Source organism: Lagopus muta, chromosome 8, assembly GCF_023343835.1.
Source record: "Lagopus muta isolate bLagMut1 chromosome 8, bLagMut1 primary, whole genome shotgun sequence".
NCBI classification, from domain to species: Eukaryota; Metazoa; Chordata; class Aves; order Galliformes; family Phasianidae; genus Lagopus; species Lagopus muta.
Genome location: NC_064440.1, coordinates 22071272 through 22093845, shown reverse-complemented (window position 1 = coordinate 22093845; position 22574 = coordinate 22071272). Strand labels below are relative to the sequence as shown.

General features: G+C 38.2%; 1 protein-coding gene across 13 annotated transcripts in view; it reads left to right on the top strand.

Moving 5' to 3' along the window:
• ZNF385B (zinc finger protein 385B) overlaps nucleotides 1-22371 on the top strand; it is a 153287-nt gene extending 130916 nt beyond the window's left edge. For all 13 annotated transcript variants that reach the window (XM_048953867.1, XM_048953868.1, XM_048953866.1 and 10 more), the window contains 5 exons: nucleotides 761-920; nucleotides 16444-16689; nucleotides 18188-18366; nucleotides 19479-19580; nucleotides 20970-22371. In XM_048953867.1, the coding sequence (XP_048809824.1) occupies nucleotides 761-920; nucleotides 16444-16689; nucleotides 18188-18366; nucleotides 19479-19580; nucleotides 20970-21182 (900 nt within the window). In that variant the 3' untranslated portion in view covers nucleotides 21183-22371. The remainder of the gene's footprint in view (nucleotides 1-760; nucleotides 921-16443; nucleotides 16690-18187; nucleotides 18367-19478; nucleotides 19581-20969) is intronic.
• The last annotated feature ends 203 nt before the right edge of the window (nucleotides 22372-22574 follow it).

Here is a 22574-nt window from a genome sequence, read left to right as displayed (position 1 = left end):
CAGTGCTTCAATGCAGGAAAAGAAGGAAAAAGAGCTTCTCTACTTCCTGTCCATTGTGTTCACCTTTGCTTAGTCTTGGGGGGGTGGGGGGTGTGGAACATAAATATATATATATACACACACACATATGCGTGAGGCAATTTGTAGAACAATCAAGACTGATAAATATTTTCAATTCCTGTGTTTGAAGCTATTGAAGCTTATAGGTATGGTGTTTCTTGTTTTTATCCCTTTCTGCTTGATCTAATAGTGAATTTATAATGCTGTTAATGCTTGTTTCAATTGGAGTTAGTGTAACAATGGAAATACTTGGACTTCTTTGCTAGATCAAACAGAAAGAAATGGATTTTTTAATCATGTTACAGGGTGATACATGTTTCTAACTACAAGCAATAAAGACTAGGGAACAGTTCATAAAAATTGAGTAGCATCTTCCTCAACTGGGCATGTTTACATTTGTATAGCTCTTTAAATCTTTAAGCAGCATGGAAGCAAAGAATTAGATTAGAAGTAGCAGAGCTGTATCTAATCCTGATGCCTTTTTTTCCAAGTTCACAAAAGCATGTGCTGTTCATTAAAATCCTGTTGTATGAACATATGAGAAATTACATATAGGAGAACTGTTACTATAAAGCTACTATGATTTTTCAGCTGGAACAGTATGGTGCCTACTATTGAAAGTGTCACTTTTCTGCCTTATCATCCATTGTGTTATACAAAAGTACAGATAAAAGTGAGCCTGATTTGTTCTCCTTTGTAGAGCCAGGCCGAGGCCCACTACAAAGGAAGTAAGCATGCCAAGAAGGTGAAAGCACTAGAGGCAACGAAAAATAAACCAAAAGTTGGGTCTTCCAAGGACAGCGCAAAGGCTAACCCAAGCTGCTCCACGCCAGTCACAACCAACATCTCTGACAAATCAGGTCAATTAAAGCTTTTTGTTCTATCCATTCTTTTTCTCCTTTTGTAGATGTGTATATGAAAGAATCTTATTGCATGATGCTGATCCATATCTTGTCTTTTCCAAACTGTTTGTTATATTTCCTTGTGTGGAATTGGTTAGTTTTGATGTTATGAAGGCTTCCCCCCCCCCCCATCCCCCCCCATCTGAATGCTGACATTGGTGAGTTAATGTTCTCTTAGCAAATTTACTCATATAAACTGTTATTCATGTGGCAGTAGTAATGGATGTGGGTGGGTGTCAAGTCTGAGATGTGTGTATTTAGCTGAGGCACAAGAAATTTCTCTAAAAAAATTTTCCCTTCTGAATAAAATAATACTGCTCCTGTAAGAAACACACCCACAGAAAGGTAGTGAAGCCTCATGACACAGCTATTTCCTGATTTCCACAGCTTGTTAGTGTTTTAACATCTTTTTTTTTTTTTTTTTCCCCTCATGTCAGTAATCTGAGGAAGATCAGTAACACTAATTGCAGTGCAGTTGTTTGAGCCACTTTCAGCTCTGTCAGTGTTGTGTTACCAGGTGAAATAAGAGATTTCCTGAACTGGCTGAGAGTCTGAAATATTGCACTAGTCATCCAGGAGAGAACACCTAATGTGGGTTAACCAACTGTTGGTCTGATCAGCTGGTTGTGTGTGATAAGCTTGCTGCTGCTTTGATAGCCACTTATCCATTTATCTTTGACAGAGCTGAATGTGACTCAGATTCTATAGAATAATCGGCAGAAATAGTTCTCTATCAAAACTAAAGAAATGGGGGGAAAAACACCCAAATTTCCATAACATGGCTATTTGTTTCCTTGTTTTGACCAGCAAAACCGTCTTTGGGTCCTTAGCAATGCTGATGGGTGCCAAATTTTGGGATGATTCACCTAGAAAATCACACTTTAGATTTGAGTAAGTTAACATGAATCCAGTAATATGTCCAAGGAAACAAGCCAAGTTACTGTAAAGCAGTAGCAAGCTACTGTCTGCTTTAAATAAAATGTGCATTATCTAATGGGAAGTGATTTAAAATATTTGTTAAATATTTTACTGTCTGTACCACTATAAATAGCTTCAGTTAGAACAGTTTACTATTCCAGGTGTAAACTGTAAAATCTCAGGCAACTCTTTAGGAAGATTTCCATTAAAACTTCAGAGGAATTACCATGTTGCAATACATGCTGTGAGCACATAGCTGTGCACTGTGCTGCCCTACTTGTGTCAAGTAGCACAATTTGCATCCTTGTTACCAACCCCCTTGTCTTCCTTTCCAAACATTTTCTGTAAGTCTAGCGCTGTCTTACGTGTCTCTTAGGCCAGACTGCAAGGTCTGTCCCTGACTTAATTTTCTTCTCTGTGGAATGTATATAAAGTCTTTCATATCTTTGTGTTCACTTTTTGAGAGGAGTTAAAATAATCTAGCCAACAATAAGGGAAACCTGTTCCTGTTATTGCAGTATTTTCCCAGTTTTGACATTATGTTGTTAAATGATATTAATTACTTGACAAAAATCAAGCAGATTGTCATGTGTTGGATTATACAACTGCAAGTGTTTCTACATTCAAAATAAATCATAGTGGCCGTTCAGTATAATGCTGTCTTCCAGCCTGGGGAAGGGCAGAATGCTTGAAGGAACTATATCCCATCACTGCTGAAACTGTTGGTTAACCACTGTAAGGGTTGTTAGGTTCCAGAGAAGTATTCCTAAAAAAAAATTAAAAAAAATCATTCTTGGTGTCCTTTCCTTGAGTATGGAAGGACAGGATGAGAAACTAAAAAGGGAAGAGAGTTTTAAGTTTGTGTTCCTTTGTTACGTGTTGCACTTGTGCTGGTATTTATGAAGAATGGGTAGGGAGTAGCATAGTGCATTGACAAGCTCAGTTTACTATTATGTTATGTACGTCTGCTAATAAAAGGACACAACAGGCATGACTCACAGCTTTTCTGATGTGCTGTCATTTTGAGTGACATGTCGATGTCTGCCCTGGAGCTCTCTAGACAGAACAGTTGCTATATGTTGAGCTGAAATGTCAAGTTTGCTGCAAAGCCACATCTTTTGTGGGTCAGACACAACTGTTTTGGATGTCATGCTATTTTTCAGAAGTAGTAGATCCAGAAAAATAACTTCACTATTAGCTCAGTTTGTGTGATGAATCTATCAGCTGTTCCTTTCAATGTGGGAAGTGTGGCTGGTGGTAGAGCTACAGCAGTTAAATTAATTTTTAAGGTGTTTTGAGGGGTTCTGAGGAGGATGTGGGTTCCTGCAGATAGAACTTGTCTCAGCTGGGTGTACTTTGGAACCTGGTCTGAGTATGATGCCCATTTGTATGAGGGTGGTGGTCTCTGCTGCTCTTAACAGCACAACATGATTTAAATAACTATTGTAAATTGATCATCAGCAACCATGTAATGACAAAGCTGTAGTACACTGATGCTGAGTTTACTGCATCCTCAGGTAAGTGTGTATGTTTATGGTTTGGACTGTACTGCTTGTGACATTGCCAACGTTTTTGTTGGTGCTTTGAAGTATAGTTACAAGGCAGCAGCATTAATAGGACTGGGGGCTGCTCTTTCATGTTGGGCAAATATTACCTTTCTTCCCTGTGGAACCCCAGGATTTCAGGATGGCTTCACACAGAAGTGTGCATGTATGAGGAAGACCCCATTAAGTGATTAGTGAAGTCCTTTAGACTGAAAGATATTTATTGTATTACTGTGTTGTACACAGACACATGAAATTTATATATGCATGTATATGTATTTCCAGAATGCACAGCTTTAGAAAAGGGCACAGGCAGCAACAAATACGTAGCAGAGTTTAGAATATGCTGAGTACATTTTAAATGTGGCTCTGAGGATGTAGCAGGAGCTGGGGTTCATGATCCCAGCGTAGCATCATCTGCTGTGAGCAGATATGCTTACAGTGAAACATCCGTCAGGAATATATATGGTAATAAATGGACTGAAGTGTCACTATTTACTTATCAAACAAATACAAAGTCTTTGATCATACTTCTAAATCAAAATAAATTTTTCAAAGTGAAGCAGACAGATGATGCATTATTACTTCCTTTGCATTTTGCTTTGATATAAAACTCAGAAAATAAATACAACTGTTTTAACCTTCTCAAAAGTCAAAACCAGGATAGAAAAATAAGACCTTTTTCTGTCTTTCAGCCATTCTAGATATAATCTCTTTCCCATGCGTCAGTGAGAGCTGTTTTTGAAATGATATAGATGCACATTTCAAGTTCAGTTCTCATTCAAGTAAGATCTTCAGGCTCTGCTACCTGGGTTGTGTTACAATTGATTCCTTTGGATGGTCTTTGAAAAATCCTTTTTGTTCAGCTTGTATATCTGCAGTATTAGGCATGCAACCAGGCTGAATTCTGGACCTGTTTCAAATTCTGGCTTCTCTCACTGTAACTTTGTTCTGTAAATGCATCTCAGAGCAGCTCAGTGTCAAGTTTGTGGTGCTGTGACAAAGCATGAGCAGTCCTGTGCTGATGTGCAGTGTATGGTGAGGACAGCAGTGATGTCGTGTAACTGGAATGCTGCTGTTTGATCCAGCTAGGGCTCTTAGGAATTACCCTAGTTATTTCAGCCTGCTGGAGTTGCTCGGTGAGTTAGCTTAAGTTTTGAAAACAGCCTAGATCTGTTGATCAACAGAAGTGCTACTTTGTCTTGTAGACATATAGTAATAAGTTGGCTTATATTAGATAGGACTGGCAGCTCCAAGCTTTATTAGAACAGTTGACCTTGAGGGCTTGTCTAAGGTTTATAATTCATTGAGGGCTTCTCTGTGGGAGTTTTGACAATGAAACTGATTTTTTTTCCCTTTTATTCCTAGTAGTAGAGTGCAACATATTAAATCGCATTTACTCAGGCATATTACAATGGATTGGATTTCCCCAGTGTCCCAATTACCAGTGCTGTTTATTCATCAGCTGCAAATGAGGTGTAATGTCCCAAGGGAGGCTTTAGTTCATATTTTACAAGTCCACCATCAGGACACCCCCTTAGTCATGTTGCTTGAGTTGCATATTTTAAAATTCTTCCTGCCAATGCTCAAATTCTTAACTTTTCTGTGTGCTTTAAGTAGTCATTCTGCAATTTGATGTTGATTAACTCCTGAGAGCTCCTGGAGGACTCCAGGTCTTTCTTCACTCAGCCTGTCATAATGTTAACTCACCCAGATCTAAATCCCCACCTCAACTGAAAATGACTACAGGTGCCATTAACAGAAAAAATAAGCTCTGTGACTGACACAACTGATGAGTTGTTGCAATGCCTGTTCAAATTGAAAGAAGTCAATTTTTTCTTTCTTCAGCCATTATATCAATCAGGATGCGTAAGCTGGAGATCGCTTTGTGGAAACCATCAGCCTTTTCTCCTGCCATAATGTAAAAGCAGAAGTTCTGCATTAAAAAATACATTGTAAGATTAAATAAGACTTTTTTGGAGTACTTGGATGTGTACTAGAACATTCACGTGTCCTTTATCAATAATGCAATGTACTGTTATTACTTCTTCCAGTTATAAAAATTGGAACTTTGTTGAATAGTTTCCTAATTGGCATTCTTAAAATCATACATGTTTTCCTTACTGTGGGTAGAGAAAAAGACAGACATTAGGCTAAATGAGACTGATTATGCTAATGCATCTGGACTTTGAGGCACAGACTCTTGGCTACTGTTTTTTTAGTAATATATCTACAGTCGCTTAAGGAATTCATTTATATATACTGAATCCCTCAGCAGCTCTTTTCTTCTTACATCAGGCATCTGTTTTTCTTGTTTGTTTCTGTTAATGATGCCTGATGAATATCCAAAGATTATTTTGAATGGTAATGCAATGATAAATGAATATAGAACGTCACAACTTACTAGCTTATGATAGAACAAATTTGTATATTTCCACAGAGAACATAATGCCATAGAGATGACACAATGACCTCAACTATTTTGTGTGACATCATTCTTTGTAATGGATGTTTTTGCAACATATTACAAGACATCTTGAGTCGTCAGGTGAGAAAGTGGAAGAAGGAGAAAAGTGAGACTAAAAAGTAGCAGTTAGTAAAAAGCAGGTGTAGGACTGAAACACCAATGTCACTCATCTCCTTTGCTATGTTCTGCTAGGAAGAATGATGTTCCTGTGGCGTCTGTAAAGATGAGAGTTATAGATTGGGATTTTGTAAAATTTCCCAAGGAAATAAATGATACATCCATTTTGATTTCCTCAAGATGGGATTGTTCTGTTGGTAAATGACTACTGTTTGCTTAGGAAACGTTTCATTTTTGAACCAAGCACAAGGTTTGTTCTTGGATGACAAAGGAATTCAAATCAGGGGAAGTTCTCTTAATCAGAGATGGACTGAAATTAGGCCTTTAAATTTGTTAGGAAGGAAAACTCCAAATAAAGACAGCTCCTGGTTGTGAATTTTTTTTTTTTTTTTTTTTTTTAAACACACCTGGGAGGGAGTAGCTTTATTTGTACTTAATATTTCCTTATTAAAGAAATATATTGCTGAAGAATTAAGGCCATGCTTCTGATGCCAGACACGGAGTTCCCTCATGTAATCAGGGAATAAATAGTAGAATGCTGGTGATTACTCATGCAGTTAGGAGTGGATTTTATCTGGGTCTGGTTTGCCAGAGTAGGAGGTTTTGTTGTCTCTAAAATCTGAGAATGAAAGGTCTTTCAGTGACTTTAGTTTCCAAATATAAACTAATATGTTGGACTCAAGGCTGTCACTTCAGGATATTTTGGTTTAGCATCTAAACCAGATAAATGTTCTATTTCAGAACCATTTTTTTCTGGAAAACATGTACATAAACATAACTGAGGGAACAGTCTCATCAGTGGCTTTTTTCTGTATTTCTCACTAACTATTCTTAAATAGTTAAAGGAAAAGATTTCTAAGTGTACTCTAGTAGCAATTTTCACACATCTAGATTTTTTTTTTTTTTGTAAACATTATTTTTAGTTATATTTATCTTCATTTTTGTAACGTGTAAGCAGCATTTAGAAAATAATGTCCAAATGGTTGTTCAGAAATTCAGAATCAAAACCAGAGCAAAGATGCCTGTGGCTGACACATAAGACAGTAAAATAGGTCTTTTGAAAATCCTCCGTATTACACTTCTGGCTGTAATTATACAGCCATTGCATTACTGAATTGGTGTGAGAAAGACGCTACACTTCCTGTAGCATAAAAATGCTTACATGGTCAATAGGTTGTGTTTTATTTCCTTATTCCTTATTTTCAAGGAGAGTGAAAATACTTCTGTGTCTGATAAGCAAATTATATACAATTTATTGGATAAATCTTGAAAGCATGACTGAATACTCGCAGTCCTCAGGCAGACCTGCCACTGAAATCAGTGAGAATGCACAATTATAAATGTAATTTAACTAAAATGAAGATGAGTGTTTCATAGTTGGCTTCAGAGGCAGTTCTGTCCGGGCAAGTACTGAATCAGTTGTTCAGACACAGGCCCGTGAGAAAGCACTTGGATGTAGATTGTCAGCTCTTCTTGATTCATTTATTTAGACACCCATAAATTTTATATTGAATTCCAAAGCACTTTAGCAGCTGTGGGTAGAATTTCAAGAGTATTTAAGCACAAAATGCATGTGAAATGTATTTCTAGTAATATATTTTCAGTTCACAGGTAGAGAACATAACATTAATTTTATAGTTAAAGAGATGATCCAAAGCATTTTTAGGATGTGAGGGATACCTAGGTAGAATATGCTAAGTTTGTTCTAATCCTTGAGTGTTATTTTTCTAAACATGCTTATACTGTTAAAAGACTGTGGAAAAGCTTACATTCCTGTACCAGTAAAACAAACGTGTCAGTTTGTAATGGGAATATAAAATATTTACTGAACAGTAGATGTCTGATATCAGAGAAAGGTACGTTCTATCAGCTAGAAGATTTATTGTAGCATGGACAAGAGTAACATTTTGCAATAACAGATCATATACTGTATTTCCAACTTTGCCCAAACTGTGTAACACTTTTCCAAGTTCGTTTTAAATTTTTCCATCCCAGCCAATACAGACTGGCATGGCTTAGAAAAGATGAAAGCTTAAAATAATTTTGAAATAAATTTGGCTTGGCAAAGAGCGACATTACCCAGGAATGCAAAGCTGCAAGACGTTCTCACTTTAAGGATACTTCCTGAACAGAGGGATTTTTGTAAAGTGAGCTCTCCTTGTTGAGATGTAACTTTTACATAGTTACTTTGATTTATGGTTTTTTTTATGTATGTACCAGCATACCTGGAAAAATAGCCACAAATATGCAAAGAATTGACAAAAAACTGTAGGTGATACAGTAGAATCATTTCAAAGGCACCCAGTAGTTGAAACACTGGCTTCCCTCTGTTCAAGAAGATACATAGATAGAAACAAATTTTGCAAGGCAAGGTTTTGCACTTTCAGACACACATGGGCTTTTGAATATTTTCTTATTCTCAGTCTCTTTCCATAAGAATTATGCCCATCTCAAATTTCAAAACCAAAACTTGATAATGTTGCATTTTTAATCCAATTAGTTGCAAATATTTCTGTTACCTTAAAAAGGGACAAGTTCCTTTGTAAGTGTCTTTACTAGGCCAATTCAGAAACAAAATATCCAAGAAATTAAGTATCAACATCACTGTTGTATCATAGCCAAACAAGCAATACTTCTGAAATGAAAATGATACTTCAGCTCAGCGAGTTGGAGAGTAGTGATGCAGTTAATCAAATAATCAGTCTAGCTACAGACCTCGCTCAATATTGCAGAGACATCCAGACATTTCCTGATGTAGCTTCAGTATCTCGACAAAATATGTTGTAGCTTATTTCAGTGCACATTTGTGCCTGAAATGAAAAGCTTTATATTTATAGCTTCCATTTGTTTCTCATCTTTGTATAGAAACAAAATTGGTTTTCTTTAGAATGTGTCAAACAGATTTATTTCTTATAACAACCTTTTGTTATGTGAAACCTAGTCATTTTTCAGATGGGCCTCAGGTACAAGGAAGAACATTTTACGAGAACTAAAGGTAATCAGTGAGTTAACAAATTCACTGTGCCATCTGATTTGCATGTAGGTTTGCAGTGGAATTTTTCTAGAACAGAGCCCTACGGGTTTTTCTGCCTCATTTCTCAGTAGGCTGCACAACTGGTGAAATAGTAGATATTTTCTCTGGCAGCCATTAAAGTCTCATTATTCAGCAAATGGGGAGATAAAACAGAAAGATTTCAAAATCCTTTATCAAAGTTAGCTAACTCTCTTAATGAGTGGCAAGAAATAATCTAATGCTCTTTGTTGTGGGTTTGTTTTTTGTTTTTTGGTTTGTTTTGGTTTGGTTTTTTTGAGCAATGAGTGGTGAGGTGCAGGACAAAATGCCTGCAAATGCTGTGAAGGTTATGACCTCTAGTGACTTAATTGCTTTCCTGCTATTGCTTTCATGGCATATATTACTCATAGTGCTCATATTTTTCCTCATAAAAAGGATAATTAATTGTTTAAACGCATGCTTTATTCCTTTACAACAGTGTGAGACAGCAGATGATAAGACCTTCTGTGAAGAACAATGGTTTGATCCTTGCTTTTTTCACTGGAGCTATTATCTGCCTTTCCATTCAGTAGAGTTTTTCTGCCCATGTACTGAGGATGCCCTTCTTGTCCTTCTATTAATTCTGTCATTGATCTTCTTCTCCCTCTGTGTCTTATTTCAAGTCAAACAGGACTACAGCAACTATTGTTTCTAGTGTGTTGACATATGGATCGTCTTCCTTTGCACAAACCTGTATCCCAGGGTGAATCCTAGAGTTTGTTTATCCTTCGTGTACAACATGAATAAATAAGCTTTTCCCACCTTCAGGGTGGCTTTGAATTTTGTTGCAGTATTTCTGTGGTACAGTTTCTAGTGTCCAGTCCTTTCTTCCTTTAACTGCTTCTTTCTAATATTTTTCATGATTTTCCATTTTCACAATGGCATTATTTTCCGCGTCTTTAACAAATGCAGCTGAGTTAAAGTTGAGTATGCTCAGAACCAGTGCTTCAGGGATTCTCCTGGGCTCTCAAAGGGAAGAAAGCAGTAGATCTTCTGTGTTATTTCACTTTTTTCTCCCCAAGTTAAAGCTACTGATTTTCTCTCTCCAATCTCTTTATGTCCTTCACTTTTAGAGTTCTACATAAGACTGGGTTCTTGCTGTAGTGTGCTTTCAAGATGCTGACTTTTACCTACCACCCCTTAGCTGCTACAAGCAGCTTTGCACCTTTTCTGGTCCTTCTGTATGTGAAAATCATCCTACCAGCAGCTGCCAAACTTATTTTTGCTATAGTTACCTCTGATTTATATACATATGTATGTGTGTGTGTGTGTGTGTGTGTGCACATTAATATATGTATATAAATATATATATATGTATGTGTCTGTGATGGACAGAAAAGCAGAAGAAAGCTTGTGTGAAGTTAGGCTGCCACACAGTGATACCTCTGTTGATGACCTATTGCTCTTTCACTTGTATCTGTCTGTCTTTAGATGTGATCTCTGCCCTTAAGCTGCAAATCATTTGGTCTGGGGACTGTCTTATTGTTGTGTGTGCAGAAAGCTTAGAACAGCAGGGTCAAATAATGGGTTCCAGTAATATCAACTCTTTTCAGCATTACCAATGGCTGTATTTAATACAGTCTAGGAAGAAACTAAGTGTCACTTCTTATTTTTTTCTATCATACGTGCCAAGCATCCAAAATACTAAGTTTTAACTGAGTTATAATTTTATTTTTAAATTGATACATTTTTACTCTGTCTTTATAGGTGCCAATTTAACTACAGTGATGAGCTTTTCAACAGAGTTCCTTGTATTATATATGGCTGTAATTAATGTAACTGATTTTACCTTTGGTACACACTTGATCAGGGAGAGAATGTTTATACAAGCTTGACAATATGATTGATTTCCTCTTCCAATTTTGCAATCACTGAATGCTTCATAGGTTGTTTAATGCAGCCCAATACTCTGTCATATTCGGAGATATTGACATTACAGGCAGAACTCGAGAATTGGTTTCCCTCCATACAGCTCCGCTGGCTTGGGAGATACGCCTGCTTTACCTCAGAGTCCTAATTAGTCTCAGAAATCAGCACTTTGGACCAGTACCAGTGCCCAGAATAATAGCACAAGTGAACTCAGGGCTGTTATAAGACAATATTTGTGCCACACTTCTAGTGACAGCATAAAGCTACTAAGGATCAGTGTTGTGAAACCCATAAATAAAACACAAACACATCCTCTCAAAAAATTACTTCTGATTTTAGGTACCGTAACAAATGATGTAGTCAGAAATTAATTTAAGGTGTTAGACTCATCAAACTGCCTGCATTTTTAACAGTTGTTCTTTTGGTAGAGATGCAAAGCACCGCAAACACGTCTGATAGCACCAAAGGTATTGCAACTAACTATGCATCATCTCCTGTCTGGTAGCATGACATTGACAACCATAAAGTGATCAAGTTGTACTTTATTTTCTTCATGCACAACTTGCTACTTAAGCTGTTGTCAAACAGAAGTTTATTGGAAATACACATTTTGTGTATCTTCAGTAACAAAAACCATGCAGGTGAGCATGTTGTAGGATGTAAGTAGCAATTACAAATAGTGATGCAGAAAACCTGTATACTACAGAAAAGCTATTTGAATTTCTTAGTTTATACATGGAATATAGAATCTTGTTCTCTCAATTTTTGTTACAAATCTGAATTTAAAATCTGAAGTTTGGGTTACTTTTTCATTTTTAAGAACACCTTCATTTTCATCACAAAGTCCAAATTGGAACTTCTCTGAATGTGCACAGAAATCATCACTCTTATACAAGAAGTGGTTTCTGAACAGTAAAAAGCAAGATCTACTGGCACATTTCAGTATGACAAGAGATGATTTTAAGATACAAATTGATACTGTACAAATACATATGTTATAATATTATAAACTCTTGACATGAACAATGAACACAATGAACTCTCTTAAAAAATACCTTGTAAATCAAGCTGCTAAATGTTAAAAGGAAAATGCATGGCATTCATCAATAGTTGGTCTCTGCATGGGGCAGAACATTCACACACTGTTGCCTGGAACCAGGAGAGGAAACTGCTGCACAAAGGTAAAGCAGGCTGTATCACAGGGAAGAAAGGTGTATGGCAGTGGTTTTACCCCTTCACACACTTAGTTGGAGCAGGATTTCAGCTTTAACAGGTGGGTCATAAACTATGCAATAGCAACAGCAGGGAGAGCAGCACGATCTACAAAGGAGGAGGGTGCATCACTTGGGCTGGTCATGAACTGGGAGGGACCTGGAACCTGTAAGGTGTGAGCCTGTCAGATGTTATCCTATGCGATTGTCTGACTTGGATGCAAAAAGCTGAAATGAGGCGCTACTAATGAGATAAATAAGCCTTGAATTCTAGCGTGATGCTGGTGCAGATGCGAGGCAAACAACCACAAATACATGAAAACAACTTCAAAGTGGAATTGAAACAATGTAAGTAGGCAACAAGAGCATTGATATTATTGAGCCCAAAGCAATACTTAATTAGCTGCTTTACTTTTTCCTTGGGCACTCTTTCAAAATAAATGCAGGCTTCAGTAAGAACTCAAAATGAATCACTGATTTACTTCTCTTGAGTCCTGAGGAAAAGGGAGACTTAATTTAAAGAGAGGCATTTAGCACAGATGAAATATGATCCTTCTGTGTGGAAAACAAGCATAGTCCAATACAGTGCAGCAGCATGGGTTAGACGTTCAATAGCCCCTTGCATGTTTGTTGAGCAGCATGCGCCCATTCGTGTGCTGGTTTGGCCTCTGCCCAGCTCTGCTGAGCTCAGTGGGGTTGGCCCAGGTGGAAATTGGTGCAAGTTTGGGCCCTCGCTCACTAATACTGGCCTTCAGAAGTAGCAAAAATACTCTGATTCTACAGCCGTGTTGAACCAGCCCCATGTATTTTGTACAATGAGCACAGTCTGGAAGCATGTGTATGTGTGCAGGTATAAACTGCCTTTCCTCTGATTTCTGCTTGAAGATGTAATTTAATATAAGTACAATAAGAATGGACTTCTTCCTGCTTTGTATTTACATCTGATCTGCATTTCCTGTGCTTTACCCGTTTGAATACTTGGTAGGCTTTTCTGTCCCAAACAAAACCGTAGGTAATGGTGTTTTGAATTCTGTAGACTGAAAACAGTAAGCTATTATCCAAAGCCCATCTGGGGAAGTGCAATTTTCTGATTTAGAAAGCAGAAAAAAAGAAACAGTTCTGATCCCAGCACAGAGATAAATATGCACTTAGTGTACCTTCTATAGGAGTTAAACTGCCTAATAACATCACTGTTAACGATTTTTGAAGATATTCTGCATTAAGCACTCAGAACGGTGGAAGGAAACATCAATTCATAAAGGGGCATGTGTCTCTCCATGTACGCCTATAGTCACATGGATGAGGAGCTGATGGTGTCAGGAAGCTCTCCCAGTGATGCTATTACATGAGCTGTGGTTCTTTTCCAAAGCTGAAATGCTGACAGCATTTTGCATAGCTGGATGCTGGTAATTCCCCTCCACTTCTCCAGAATTTTTTTTTGACAGGAGATTATGCATTATATACTCTAGAATTGTTCCGTATTATCGAGAGTGAAAACACTGCAAATCTTGAGAATATTTCAATCAGCTGTCAGCTTTGGCAATGGGAAGCTGTCACTGACAGTGATCAGTGGCTTCTCGGTCTTATCCTCACTGTTTAGGATCATACTCCACAAGTGCCTGATGGCAAAATCCAGAGCTATATTCTCTTATTCCAAATCCTGTCTTACTCTTTTATGGCCTGAAAGGCAAAATACTAAGGACCTTCCTTTTCTGGAATCAGGCCCCCACACCTCTGGATGTGATGCCACTTGCAGTCTCGCAGAGTATTGTGTAGAACAACAAGTCTGTTTTCCTGTAATGTGAGCTCACAAATGGCAGCAGTTCAGTATGTTTCCATAGTAGATAATTCCCATGGTTGGGAACTTTCCATACTGAAATTGTTTAATTTAGAATGTCAGTGGATGTGATTTACCAAAATTCTGTTTTATGAATACTCTCAGGTCACACTATGTTTGAGGGTTTTGCAGATGTAACTGATTACTGTAGTGATGTTAAAACTAAATAGTCTATGAGCGGTGATTTAACATCACTTTCTTCTGTCATACTTTATCAATGACAATACTTCCAGAATCTCTTTATCATAAATTCAATCTACTAATAGTAGACTTCATACTTGATCATTTTGTATGTCTTATATAGTTCATACTGTGTAATTTCAAAGTATTTTTATAGCTACTTAAAAATATATTCAATCCTGTTATTAGAATTTCCTTTCTCCCAGTTTTTAACAATTTAAAATTGATGCACTTCAATGCACTTCTGGGAAAACTGCCAAAATCTGTGGGTTTGAGTATCAAAATGCCTGTTCATAGTTGTTATGCACTTTCAAGTGTTTGTTGCAGGGATTTTTTTTTTTCAGAAGTCTTGGTTGCACAGTCTTGGCCAGATGCTTGGAGTGATGTTACTTACTGAGTCCAGTGTCTGTATGCATAAATTGCAAGGGCCTATATTTTACAGTGACGGAGTGTGCAAAATAATGTCTGTTTTTTAAATTGGTTCAACACTTCTAAAACTGTGCTTTAGGTTTCATGTAGGATCAGAGTAGTTTTTAATAGTTTGCTGTTATGTAGGTGTTGTACTTCCCTTATAAAAGTTGGTTCCTGTTGCAGATACTGAATACGTAAAAGTATTCTTTTGAATCTGAAGGATGCTGAAAGCCTCATGGCTTAATGAGGAGAAAATGTGGTGTAAGTCAAGGCAGAGTCTAGCAGTGGTCATAAAGACAGATTAAGGACATTACTTCAGCTCACCAAAACTATTTAAATATTAATTGCTGTGGGTAAACGAGTAAGGAATGCTCTTCTCATCCCTTTCCAGATTTTTGTTTCTCTGAAGTAGAGGAAACAATCATCATACGGACTTGCAGAAGTGATAGTAATGTCAAGTTTGTGGTGTTTCTCACAAGAGATTAGGTATTTTTAGATATAAATATAAGCAATGAGTAAGGAAAAAAAAAAGACAATGGAAGTGGAGCTATATGAGTTTCTAATTTGTTCTGATGAAACAGGAAATCTTAATTTTGGGAAGATGCTCATCTGCATCATCACTTTCTATGCTTTGCCCCATCCATTTTTAATTGTGCCTACTTTTTGCTTCTGCTGCAAGTGATCAAGCTATGAATAATCCTAAATGTAGAGCTGGCTCTTGGTACTGCATTAATCTCGGATACACTGAGATGTCAGGGCTGATCTTGGTTGGTCTCTAGCAAAATTAGATCTCTAGTACCCTTCCACATATTATAAAAAAAAAAAAAATCTTAAAAATTCAGGTCATCCGGTGCCAGTGTTATTTACTGAAGTTGGAAATTTGTGATCTTTCGTTCTGCTGATGTAGCAGTTTGCTCAGACTACAACAGGTTGCAGCCTAAGACAGTCATTTCATGAGTCCATTTTGTCAGTGCTGCCCATACCAGAGGTGCTGTTTTTTCCCACTTCCATTCCGTGTTCATTATTAGTGAGCTTATACCACTATAGCCCGTGGTCACAAGGACTTCAGCTGAATAGAGTTCAATGAGCTCTTGTAAGACATCACATAGGCAAGGATCATTTGAATATTGGCTCTGGCACAAAGTGCCTCTTCAGGCACAGTTGAGACATTTAATCTCTCTGTCTTGCAATCACCATCTGCAGAATGAAGTAATACTTGCCTACCTGTCTCCTAGGAACATGAGTTATTGATTCATGGTTGTGAAGTGATACAGGAATACGATAAATGCACATTGGAGCTATCATATCTCTGGATGTATGGGGGAATTGTTTGAAAAATCTGAAAATATTTAACAGCTGTGTATAGTGTTGTACTGTACTGAACTCCTCTAGCTCAGAGGAGGGATATCACGTGTCAAGACAGAGCTGGAGTCTTTCAGTGTCCTCCCAGTGACTTTGAGAAATTTGAGCTATTCCAAAGGCAATATATTGCTTTTCAGGAGCCTTTTTGCAATCTCTGGTACAAAGCCTTGCATGTTTCTGTGTACTCTCCAGTATTTAACCCAGGCTGCCTTGGAGATTCCTCGGGTTGTTTGCAGCTGGCCAAACCTGGAGCACAACAGCAGCTGCTGTGAATTTGCTTAAGTCACTATGTTCACTGGTAGCCTTAAAATCAAGAAAGTCAGCCCTTCCATCAAATGACATACATTCTGTGGTTGAATTTTAACAAGGTTTCAAGGATGCTGCTGGCCTGTCTAGAGTTAGATGAATTACGCCCCTTCTGGGATAGGTTCACTAAAACCACAGGATTATTATTGCATGATTGCATAATTATTGCACAGCATATTTTTGACATAGTTATTTTCCTTCTTTTAGAAGATAAAGGAAAAGTGAAATCCAATGGTGCAAGTCAGCATTCCAGTACAGAAGTGGGTGCTTTTCTTTCCAAAACTGGAGTGGCAGCAGTGGCACCTGTAACACCTGCAGCATCCTCCAACAGCACTAATGGGGCTCCCAGCACAGCCTCTGAGTCAGAAGAGGAAAAAGCCAAAAAACTACTTTACTGTTCATTATGCAAAGTAGCTGTGAATTCCCTGTCACAACTAGAAGCACACAATACAGGTGAGTGTGTACAGAGTGTGAGTTGTGTGCTGTTTTTGAAAAGGTCAACATAAAAAGCTATTTTTCTGGCACTGTGGTAACCTCAGTTTACTGGAATCTTTAGTTAAAACTTACAGTGCCAAGTTACAAAAACTTTTCTGGTAATGGCAATTTGATGTATTTGATATTTCATTAAAGCTCTCTATACATTTTTAGAGCACTTCTTCATGTACTCTATAAGCTTTTTAAATCCTTACAGTTCATGTTACCTAGTCATATTCCATCATACCTCTGTAGCACGAGGGTTTCTAAAATGTGAGTGACATATCTCTTTCATATTTCAGCTACCTATGCTGTCTTTTCATGGCACTATATTCAGTAACTTTTGTTATTTGATATTTTCCCTATTTTTAGGATGGATTCCTTAGATTTCCTAGGTATCCTGGAATCTTTGGATCTCTAAGTATTAACTATGCTGTCTTCATTCAGTGGATAAATCTTTTTAAAGGCCACCAGCAACAACTCTTAATGTATTCTGGCTGCTCTGTGATGTGCTGGTGACGTAAAGCTTGTTATCAAACCATTTAAACCAATTTTACAGCTGTAATCCTTTCTTGAAATGGCCAAAGCAGCCACTTCTTCCAAATCCAAGGATACTTATTGCAATCTCCAGCACCTCCTCTGCTGAAAAGCTGTGGAAATAACTGTGTGCCTAGACACTCTTATTTTACACTTTTCTGGATGGCCCCACAGTCACTGTTCTATTTTAATTATTAAAATTATTTTAAGTATGTACTGCTCTTAAATACAGCAGAAGTCAGTATAGATTTATTTTCTTTAAGACGCCTCTACTAGAGAAATTGTCATGATGGCCTAAAAGATGAATCCAGAAAGCTCATGTCTCTGTTTGGTATAGAATTCCTCTACATTGCAAATCTCTGGGTGATCCAGACCTCCAGAATCACATAGATTCAGGGGAATTCTTTCAAGATCAGCTTTTTCTTGTTGACCATTTGTCAATTCCCACAGTTCAAGCCAAGGATTGAATTTTAGCTCCCAGTCAAGAGAAAATTAGTTAACAAAGACAAGGCTTTGTACAGTGTCTTTTCTTGAACGCATAAGCAGTAATGTGGCTGCTGGCTTAGTCATGGATTCCTGTTCCAAGGCAGTTTTTGAGTGATCACTCCTGGATCATGACCTTTTCCTGCTGTGCTCCATTAGCTCCTGGGTTTTGTTAGAATAAGCACAAACACGTGGGCTGCGTGGCTGCACACTGACCTCAAATGGAGGCTCAGTGGTCCAGCTCCCTTTCTGTACAAACCGTTCTTTTGTTGCTGGGTTTCCGTTTGGATTGATGAAGTGGGAGCTATGCTGACCAAGAGTAACACCATTATTATACTAATCTGTGGTGGTTCTGAGTATTCTGTCTTGAAGATAAATGTGGGACAAGGAGTGCCATGGCTAATAGACACTGTTATGTGATGCTGATCTAACTTACCTATATCTGCTTGCCCACTAGGCTCAAAACACAAGACAATGGTCGAGGCTCGGAATGGTGCTGGTCCCATCAAGTCTTACCCCAGACCCGGCTCACGGCTGAAGGTGCAGAATGGCAGTAAAGGCTCAGGACTGCAGAACAAGACATTTCATTGTGAAATCTGCGATGTCCACGTTAACTCAGAAATTCAGCTTAAACAGGTAGCTTGCATGTGCCCGAGGCTTCTTCATGAATTTTAGTTCCATTGCAATATTATAGGTGGGATATAGGTCTGTGTTTTCCCATAAAATGAACTTGCTTTTCGTGAGCCCACAGCTATTTCTGAAAGTCCCTCACGTAACTGTTTCAGCTGGAGAAAAAATGAGTTTGTGAGTCATTAAGCAGAAAGCAGAGGTGGAAAAATTGTTGGTAGCTCTGGATAGCATGGTAGATCTAGTTTAAAAGTTTGCTGAAGCTCAATAGAGGATGTTAATTTTGCTCTCCCAATAGGAAGAAATTCGGGGCTGGGGTTCCTGAATTCCTATTATGGTACTGCTTTAATCAGTTGGGAATTTATTTATTCATTTATTTATTTTTACATCTTTGAGTCCAAGAAGGAGAATGGGACGTGAATCTGTTGGCTTAGGACAGTCAGTAAGACAGTAATACCATAGATAAGCCTGAACTGTGTGGTGATGTTATCATTAGCACTGGAATATCAGAACAACTGCATGAATACACAGCTCTGTTCCAACCAAGCCAATTAGCCCTGGGTTCAGAGCAATGCAATACAAATTTGTTGTTTCTGATAGCCAGACTGAAATTTCCAATTGGATGCTGCTTTGCAGTGTAGACATGTCCTTTCATCCATGGTTATTTCAGTTATCTCTAAGGCAGTATTAAATTGCGTGGTGTAGAACTATCCCTAGGAACCGGTTCTTCCTTCAGTTAATATTGAATTATTTATGCAAACGGACAGCATCAAAGACACTGAAGTTCACCTGATTCTGAATATCCCTATGACTGAGTGATTACAGCTCTGCCTGATTCAAAGCTTATCAAGTAGAAAAAGGAAGTACTAACCAAAATATCAATAATTTGCAGAGCCTGTCTTGGATCACAGAATTTGCTGTATTTTATTAGTTTCTGGTGCTCTGTTTGATGTGCTCCAAACTGTTTTGTTTAATTTAGCAAAACTCATATTCACTCTCTCTAAAGAACCTACTTTATCTTACAAACAGGGGGCTAGATGTACCCTGCTGATAAATCAGTTTCAAACTCAAAACTGAGAAATGTTTAAGCAGCTAATTAAATGTGGGGATGTTCATTTCAGCACATTTCCAGCCGAAGGCATAAGGACAGAGTTGCAGGAAAGCCTATGAAACCTAAATACAGTCCTTACAACAAACTGCAGCGCAGCCCAAGTATTTTAGCAGTAAGTATTTTTATTTCTCATCACTATGTGAATTTGTGACCTTGGGGACTCCCACCACACAGAGACGGGAACATGACAGACCTGACAGTAGCGCAGACTTTCTGCCCTTGCAGGAAGATTCTGTGCTGGGATCAGATTTGAAGATACTTATGTATGCTGTCTGCCCTGTCTGAGGCACACAGACAACACTGGGAGTATTATTTACTGCTAGGAAGGAGGGAATAATCAGTGGAATGCAGAATGAACTGTGTGCCCCATGGAAAGGTATCAGCTCTGCAGTGTTGGTGTACTTCTTGAAGTCTGAAACACATATACTCTGTCATTCTCAGCACCAGAGATAACCCTTAGTTATGATGGATGCAGTCAGTGAAAAGGACATATGATGTTAAGCTATAAAAATACTAATGCTCATTCTCTCCATGCTGCAAAACAGAGTGCTCTGCGGATGTATTATGGTGCTGAAAATGAGTTATCAGTTGTTTAGGAGAATTGATTGCCTATCTGTATCTGTGTGCTCGAGCAGTGTCTTTCACTGGCTATCAAAACAGATCTCCCACCTCTATGCCCCCAGCTGTCCCCATCTTGCACGCACCTGCATTTCCAAGGATTCCACAGGCTGGTTCTGCCAGTCTGATGCATCCCAAGTTCAGTCTGGCTCTGGCACAGAGCACAGACTGTGTGTTTATTTGCTCATGACTCAGCCTGTATTTTATTCATTGGGGAAAAGTGCATGCCATCTATGATGCAAAAACAATTTATAGGCTGGAAAGGGAGACATGCAAATGTGAGTGTGCATGAGTAAAAACATGTGAAAAGTCTTTAAAAGCTGAGCTGTGAGTGGGTTTTTGTAATTGTACAGAGGCAAGTGAAAATGCTGAAAGCTTTTTCCAAGTCTCCCCGTTCAGCAGTATTTCCCACTCTTGTAGATCATAAGAAATTTTTTATGGTATTGATCTTTAAAATGTATGGATGTAGATAAGAACAGCTCTGCATCAGCAGACAAAAAAAGCTGAATTAATATTAGTTTCCCACCTTGGCCACTGTACTTTTCTACAATTCATTTTTGCAAGTGAAAAGCTTGACTTTTTAAATTGAAGTCTTAAGTCTGGTTTTTTAAACATCTCTCACACAGGAATGACCTATACAATTTATTGTTGCTCACTTGAAATTATGCTTCCTTCTAAACGCCAGCCTGACTGCTCTACAGTAGAGATTTGTGCACCATGAGTACGTAGTAGTTGCTTTGGTTGGCTTGGCAGTGAGGGGCTGTGAGGTTGATGCTCCTGAACAGCCGACACCAGGCTCTGTGTGCTGGGGTTCATTCTTCCCCTGTGAAAATGGACATGTGGAGAACTGGACTGACCCTGCCTTTTGTTTGCTTTACTCTAGGCAAAGCTTGCATTCCAGAAAGACATGATCAAGCCACTGGCCCCTGCGTTTCTCTCCTCACCACTGGCTGCTGCAGTGTCATCGGCACTGTCACTCCCAGCCCGCCCTGCGGCCTCCCTCTTCCAGGCACCTGCCATCCCCCCAGCCCTCCTCAGGCCTGGCCACGGGCCCATTCGTGCTACACCCGCCTCCATCCTTTTTGCACCATACTGAGTCTGGTGTTAAAGGGAGATAGCTATGGCCAGTAGGAAGGGTGAAAGAATAGCGAGCAAAGGGTCTTTCGAAACGCCACCCGGCATGACATCTCAACTATCTTCACCATAAAGCTCATCGCTGATGGGTACTGCGTTTTGAAATCTAGACAACTCTCTTTCTTGGTCTCTCTCTCCCTCTTAATCCAAATAGAGAGTGATTTACTAAAAACTTAATTGCTCATAAAATTGTATCATTAGAGATAAATGCATCTATTATTATTTTTTGCAATGTGTATGACGCACCTTGGAAACAAGGAACATAAAATATTTTCCTGACAGACTTGAAAACTAGGGTCTTCCTCTCTCACACCTACGTACATAGCTCTCTGAAAGCCGCAGGGGTGTAATCTGGTGTGGAAAAAGGTAAGTGAGCCAAGTGCTTGATTGGGGGTAACATCTCCAAATGAACTGCGTCCTTTTCTTTTCAATGTGCTCTCTTGTTGACAGGGATTGTGTACTGTCCTAGGCCCCAGTACTGGTGTATCTTGTGTAGTACTGAAGATGTACTGCGTCTGATTTTAAGATTTTTAGTTTCTGTGCAGTTGTTTGGAAGTAATGCAGCGCTGAAGCTTTTTTTAATATTTTCTTTCTTTTGTGTCAGACTTTATTTAGAGAGATTAAAACTAGAAAGCCATATAACAGATAGTTAAGATTACTACTTGTTTGCTACTTTAAATTATTTTTGTTGTTTCTTTGCTGATGTTGCTAAGCAATGTTTAAAGAGGAAAAAATAAAAGCTTTTCAATTGCACATTACCACAACTCATATGCATTGTTCAAGACAACAATGGATCCGTGTAATTGTACGTAAATATCCTTTTTTTCCATTTCTAACTAGTTTCCTTCGTAATGATGCTGCATAATGTTGTGGCTCCTTAATGCAATAATGTACAGAACATGAAATATTTATAATTGACTGTCTTATCTGTTTACTGAATATATTGCAGTAATAGCCCACCTCTCTTCTTACCTCCCCAGCCCTTTTATAAAGGTGATATCAATATGCAGTACTCAGATTGAAGTCATTATGTGACAATGGGGACAACAGGTGGAAGAAAGGAAATATATATATATATATATATATAGAATTAACTTTTAGAGCATCTTTATCTGCAATCCATAATAGTAAAATGTCTGTGTATTTTTTTAAATGTATCTTTTCAATAAAATAATAAGAAAAATGTACATGTTTCATGTGTTTATTTGTTGATACAGAAAAAATTGTTGGGACAAACAAATTTAGCTAAGGGAGTCTTTAGGAGCAAGTAAAGTATTAGAGTTGTAATAAAGTATAATTACTGAACCTGTATCTACTTCCCTTGTGTCCTAATTTCTTTTTGTTGCTCAATCCT